Source organism: Seriola lalandi, unplaced genomic scaffold (genome assembly GCF_002814215.2).
Source record: "Seriola lalandi dorsalis isolate HSWRI2012SDOR001 ecotype SW California unplaced genomic scaffold, Sedor1 jcf7180002054914, whole genome shotgun sequence".
Taxonomy (NCBI): Eukaryota; Metazoa; Chordata; class Actinopteri; order Carangiformes; family Carangidae; genus Seriola; species Seriola lalandi.
In genome coordinates, this window is record NW_019525466.1 from 111542 (window position 1) to 118013 (window position 6472).

Below are 6472 nucleotides of genomic sequence, written 5' to 3' on the forward strand. Positions count from 1 at the left end.
CTGGTTGAGACCCTGTTGACTTAAGACTCTGAGTCACTGAGACACAATCAGTTGAGTGAACCCTGTACACTCAAACACACACACACACACACACACACACACACACACACACACACACACACACACACACACACACACACACGAAGAGTGTGCATGCTGAACCTTCAACCCCTTTGACTGTTTTCAAAATCTTAATCTCCTTTTTAAAATTTCTTTATATTTTGCTCTGATTTGAATCACTGTTGTTTATTATCTATTATTCAGTTGTTTTATCTTTAACATGCGTGTCTCTTTGTCTGGGCAAACTTTGATATAGTAACACATGGTTTATAATGCAGATTAGCACAGTATTATGCAGGTGTAATTTTCAGTAATGAATGAAGAATAACAAATCTTTAATATAGAATCATATATAATGATATATCATTACAGAACAAAGCCTTCACAGTGTATTATAAAGAATTTATTATTTATAACTCTGCATACACGTGTACATATAATTCCCAGGCTGGTTTAAAATTGTTTAGCAATGTATTTAAAACTAATTATCTATGATTACAACTCTCAACACCCATCAGCTGTTTATATTCCAGTAATGGATGCTTAATCGGATGAGTTATAAAGGAGGAGTTATAAAGGAGGAGTTATATGATGAACACAAATGTTGGTATTAATATTTTGTTTACAACCATTTAATTATCTGTTATAAACCATTCATTTCATGCTGTTTATTAATGCCAAACAGGGAGGTGTGGTTAAAGTTATTTATTCATTAATGACTGTAAAACATTAGGTTTCATATCTGTGTCTGGAACTTATCAGTGTTATTCCTCAGAGCTGCGGTATCTGGCTGCACATGACAGTATGATGCTGTACATGTTCATTAGTGTGTGTGTGTGTGTTTCTGCATCAGACTCGTCTCACTGCTGATAAGAGCATGCGTCTGCTGCTGTCCACCTTCAGCAGTCTGAGAGAGGAGCTCCTCCACATGTCCGAGGACCTGCGGGTAAGAGCTGCAGGAAGAACATCCCCGTCTGAAGAAATGCTGAGAGAGTTTAGTCAGGTCCTTGTTTTTGTCACCATGACGTAGATTTTAACACCGTACGCCTCCAGGGTTTAAACATCTCAGTAAACAGGGGAAATATAATCATTACAGTTCAGTGTAGAACTGTGTGTGTGTGTGTGTGTGTGTGGTCCAGCTGTCGACTCTTAAGAGTAACTTGATCTTTCAAAGAAGCTGGATCCTCCGCTTTGACAAGACAAGACAAGAAACGCGACCAAACTGCTCCAGAAATTTATCACAAAGATTAAAGAAGGGAAGAGTAGTTGACAATAGTCATGGTAAAATGCTTTTGCTTCTTTATTATACTGTAGTAGCACTCATGGACCATCACTTATGTGACAGTAATAATACCACAATATAAATACTTTGATTTAAGTAAAAATCCTGCATTCAAAAGAACATTCATGTCGTACATACGATGGACGTAAAATGGATCCACATCAGTTAGTGAGAGGCGGGAACAGCGCGTCGCCACATCCTGTGCCATGAGCTGCTCACGCTCGTGTGAGTTAATGAAATGCTTTAAATGACACCAGATATGTTCAGGCTTCAGGCCAGAGAATAACAGCTCATTTCTACCAGTGTCAATGAGGTGGAGCCTTATTATCTTATTGTGTGTTTGAATTTCCGAAAAACAATTAGCAGCTCAAACAGAAAAAAACTAAACAAATAGATAAAAAGATAAATAGATTGTTGTTGTTTATACTCAATCTTTTATAATGTTTTCTTCTTCTTCTTATGATACAGAATGTACAATAGTAGAGGAAATATCTGATTGTTCGACTTTTAAAACATGTACCAGCGTCTTACCGTTACCATGGAGATGCGAGTGATTCCCTCTGCCTGTCTCTCGTGTCGCAGCGTCTGGAGAGTGAGAAGGAGTCACTGGAGAGAGACCTGAGTTTCAAAGCAGACCAGGCTCGGCAGTATGACAGCCTCCTGGAGGCCGTGCGAGAAAACAACAGACAGCTCCAGGTACAGTTCACCTGTCTATACTTACTAAAGAAAAAACTAGTGCATTACTATAATGGCAGTAACTTCTCCTGTAACATTACATCAAGTTTTGCATTACAGAGAAACAGTTCTTATCTAAACTTTAACTGCAGTGTCATACTCAGAGTCTGAATTTGATCCTGTATGATTAAAAATGAAATAAATACTACATACATATAATCATAATTCAGCTTCCAAAATCACCAAAAAATGGACATTATAACCTTCGTGTGTGTGTGTGTGTGTGTGTGTGTGTGTGTGTGTGTGTGTGTGTGTGTGTCGTCCTCCAGCTGTCTCTGAAGGAAACCTGCACATCCCAGCGCTCCCTGGAGAGTCAGCTGATGAGCAGCCGAAACACCGACTCGGGCCGTGAGTTCAAGATCAAAGAGCTGGAGGGAAGGATGAGAGCGATGGAGAAGGAGAACGAGCTGCTCCGACAGAAGGTAAAGCACCACCCGTCCCACCTCCTCTTTCTCTTCCAAATATACATCCACCTGGAAAAATAGACCTCAGAAGTTGTCGGTTTTGTCATGTTTGTCATATTTAAGTGCTGAACCAATCTGAAGTTTCTTTGATCTAAACAGTGACTCATAAATAAAGTTACATGATATAAAAATGTGCTCACACGTCAGTGCAACCTGCAGGTAAAACCAGTATGCTCTTTGATCACCGACTGCAGTTACATTGAACTTTACGAGCCAAATTCTTTTTCCTTCATGAAATAAATCAGTCAGCATGAGGATGAAGTTCTGACATGATTGCTTAACAAAATGATCAGGAAAAAAAAAACTGTTCAGTCATGTACAGACTCAACCAAACTCCCCACACTGATAGAGACATGTGTGAGGTGTTTGGCAGCGTGATTTGGAAAATATAAAATTCATGTGGGAGAGAACGAGCGGAAGGAATATTAATTCTTTTCCATATTAGAGAAAACGTTCCATATGAATGGAGTTAAAGTGACAGTAGATGATGCTGGAAGGTGATGATTTATGTGACAAAACCCATCTGAAATGTATAAATCTTCATGAGGAGGATGAGATGAATAATGAATATTGAGATTTAAAAAAAGAAAATAAGAAAATCAGGAGGCAGGTAATATCAACGCTGCGACAATGATGTGATGATTCTCTCTCTCCCTCTGTTTCTTCCTCGTCCTCCTGTGCTTCAGCTCGCAGGCCAGAGCAGCAGCTCCACCCTGCACATCAAGACAGAGGAGCTGTCACGTCAGTACAAAGAGCAGCTCAACTCCATCAGACAAGAGAAAGACCAGGAGATACAGAGGCTGAGGGTGAGACTGAGACAAGACCACGGTGTAACATACAAAAGACTGAAAACGCCGTTTTAAATTCCCTCTGGGGTCTGACAGATCAGATCTTAAGGCAGAATATTTTCATTTACATACTTTAAACGTTCCTCGTCCGTCTGCGCTCTGCCTCCAGACCCAGATCACACGAGTCCAGACGGAGGTCACCGGTGACAGGTCGTCCTCAGAGAAGAGTCTCCAGCTGAGGATCTCGGAGCTGCTCGCCACGCTGGAGCAGCGGCAGAGCACCATCACCCGGCAGGAGGAGGTCTGCAACACGACACGCCGACACTGTCTCTCTTGTTGTTACAGTCGACTAATTCACAGAGGCTCAGGGAGAGAATTAAGTTGAATATGAAAATATAATAACCATAAAGGTATCACTTACTAAACTCTGAATGAACGTGTGTGTGTGTGTGTGTGTGTGGTCATGCAGAAAGAAACACGTGACCTACCTGGAATGAAGCGTGTAAATAAAAACCAAGCCACCAGGTTTGCTGTTACAGAAATACTTGTGCACCTGATCCAGGCTTGTGTCATGATTTAATTTATGTCACTGGTCGGTTTTCAGGTCCAACCGCATTCTGACCGTTGTTTGAGCAGCGTCTCTGCAGAAGCAGATTGTCAGTTAATTCAACCTCAGGAATGTTTTTTCACCTCAGGGTGCCGGCGTCAAATACCTAGGTTACAGTTTCTCACACACACACAAAGGGAAGCGGCGATGGTTTTAAGATGAAGTTAATTTGCATTTATGCGGAGAGGGGAAGCCGAAGGGAAAAATGTGAGAGGAAAAATAAGTCGGCTTCTCTGGTACCAAGATAACGAGATAATACAAAATGACAAAGGAAATAAATGTGGATGTAAAGTTTTAGTGAGTAGTAGTTGTTTTAGTCACACTGTACTTGTCCCATCTGTTGACCTTTGACCTCTTGTGACCCTCAGGAGATCAGGAGGCTGATGCTCGAGAAGAACGAGAGCGCCAAGAACCAAGTCACCAAGACCATCATCACCAAGAGGTACAAACTGTCAGATTACACATGACCAGATTACATGTTCTACACTGTACTATAGAGCTGAACTGAATCTATTAGTTAGCTATTCTGATGATCAATAACTGTTTAAGTAAGAGTGAAATGTAGCTGCGTTTGCTTGTCTTAACGTCATAGTAAATTTTAGAAATTTAGAAATTGCAACTTTTCAGTGTTTCCTGAAGTTTTTATAAATTTTAAAAGACTGATTAATAATGGGAAAAAAATGAGTGAAAACAATAAACTATAAATTATAAAAGATAAAAAAAATAAAACTTTCATTAGGTAGTTGCTGGTAGTCAAAGTTGAATTCCTATATTCAAGATATTTCAGGCTGAAATTACTGTAAGGAAATAAACAAAATGTTAGTTCGAGACATACCTGAACGTGTGTGTGTGTGCGTGTGCGTGTGTGTGTGTGTGTGTGTGTGCGTGTGCGTGTGCGTGTGTGTGTGTGTGCGTGTGTGTGTGTAGGTACAGGAACCAGTATCCCATCCTTGGTCTGCTCAGCGATGACTATCAGGCCACTTCACCCGTCAAAGAGGCCAAGACCATCATCATCGAGAAAACTGGAGAGATGATCAAACAGGTAAAAACAGGAAGGTAGAGGTTCGTTGTAAAAGCAGGTCACACAAGGACGTGTCCGACCTGCTCGGCCTTTCTCCTTAATACTGCAGCAGAAGTTCAGCTCTGCTGCTGTCTGAGTGACGCCTGTGTTAATTTATGAGTCCCCGTGCTAAATTCTGTCCCCGCCGACGGGTAACACAGACGACCTTCGCCGAGTCGCACCACATTCAACACTGACATAATGAAGGGTGGGACCCAGAGGCCAGAGCTCAGGGTGATGGTGAGGGTTATAACTCCATGTACAATGTAAAACTATAATAATAAATTATTACAGAAAAGAAAAAAGAATTACAAAGTGGAGTTACTTTCAAAAATGTATTGTGCTTAATTTCCAGTGGTTTGTAGGTTTATTTGAGAGATGAGTTTTGGGGGGGGTTAACAGCAACTGCAAAGGTTTGAATACTCCTTTAAAAGGTGTAAATTATTGTGTGTGGATGAATAGAATATTATAAAACTCAACGGTATATTACAGAGTTAGCCTTAAAATACAGCAATAACAACCGTTTTAGCCCAAAACAAACAAACATGTAAAGATGGCTGTAGCAAAACCTTCATATTAGCAGAGCTGAACGATACGAGTCGAATGTGACATTAATAACTTGTGTGCCGTCCAGACAGTTTTATATCCTGGTATTACGATCACATTGCCTTGACAGGACTGTAAGGGCTCTTTGTTTACTGGTAAATTAGGGACTGGTTTGTTATCAGATGAACTGGCGCCACCTTCTGATAAAAAAAAGACATTTCTACTCCAGATGTTCGGGTGAAAGTTTGTGATTCTACACTATAAAACTGGTGTTTTATGTCACATGATTCATTGGTAGTTGAATAATATTTGAAATAATAAAAAAAAAAAAACCACTTGAATTGACTCAAAATTCCAACTTGGCTGACTTTTATCTGAGCTGTGAAGTTTCTATACATGTCCTACATTCATTAAATTTAACCATTACAGTTGGTACTTTGAAGATCTGATACTAAGAGTATAAGGTTCAGTGTAAAATAAATAATAAAACTGCACTGCAGCCCTAGTATCTTCTTTGAATCCTAATGTGCGCTCTGAGATCAGCCAGGAAAACTTTCTGAATCGTTCCTGACTCTGAGGTGCCAAACAGGAAATTATGAGTTAGAAGTTTCCAATTTCCTACATGTTTAAATGCAGCATAATGTGTGTGCATCATCCCACATTGCTTGAGGTGTTGTGCTCTGCTTGTTGTCCATGACGATGGGAACTGGTCTACGTGCTGTTTTGTTTTTGTCTACTGTCCAGACATCATCTTTTTTTTTTTTTAAAGCTTGTAATTTGTACGAAAACATAACAACAACTTGTGTTTTGTTTATTTCGAAACAGGAAATCATTACAACCCCTTAAAAGACACACTGCTTCTCTCCGACAGGAATGATTGAACGACAAGAAGATGGCGACGACCCCCTCCCCCCCACACACCTTGCATGC

General features: G+C 40.2%; 1 protein-coding gene across 2 annotated transcripts in view; it reads left to right on the plus strand.

The window, feature by feature from the left end:
• The window catches only part of pof1b (POF1B actin binding protein), a 24152-nt gene extending 17680 nt beyond the window's left edge, over positions 1–6472 (plus strand). The window contains exons 6-13 of one of the 2 annotated variants that reach the window (XM_087169776.1): positions 914–1006; positions 1925–2038; positions 2347–2499; positions 3228–3347; positions 3499–3630; positions 4305–4378; positions 4864–4978; positions 6368–6472. In XM_087169776.1, coding sequence (XP_087025902.1) covers positions 914–1006; positions 1925–2038; positions 2347–2499; positions 3228–3347; positions 3499–3630; positions 4305–4378; positions 4864–4978; positions 6368–6388 — 822 coding nt within the window. In that variant the 3' untranslated portion in view covers positions 6389–6472. The remainder of the gene's footprint in view (positions 1–913; positions 1007–1924; positions 2039–2346; positions 2500–3227; positions 3348–3498; positions 3631–4304; positions 4379–4863; positions 4979–6367) is intronic. The other variant, XM_087169777.1, reaches the window with a different exon arrangement.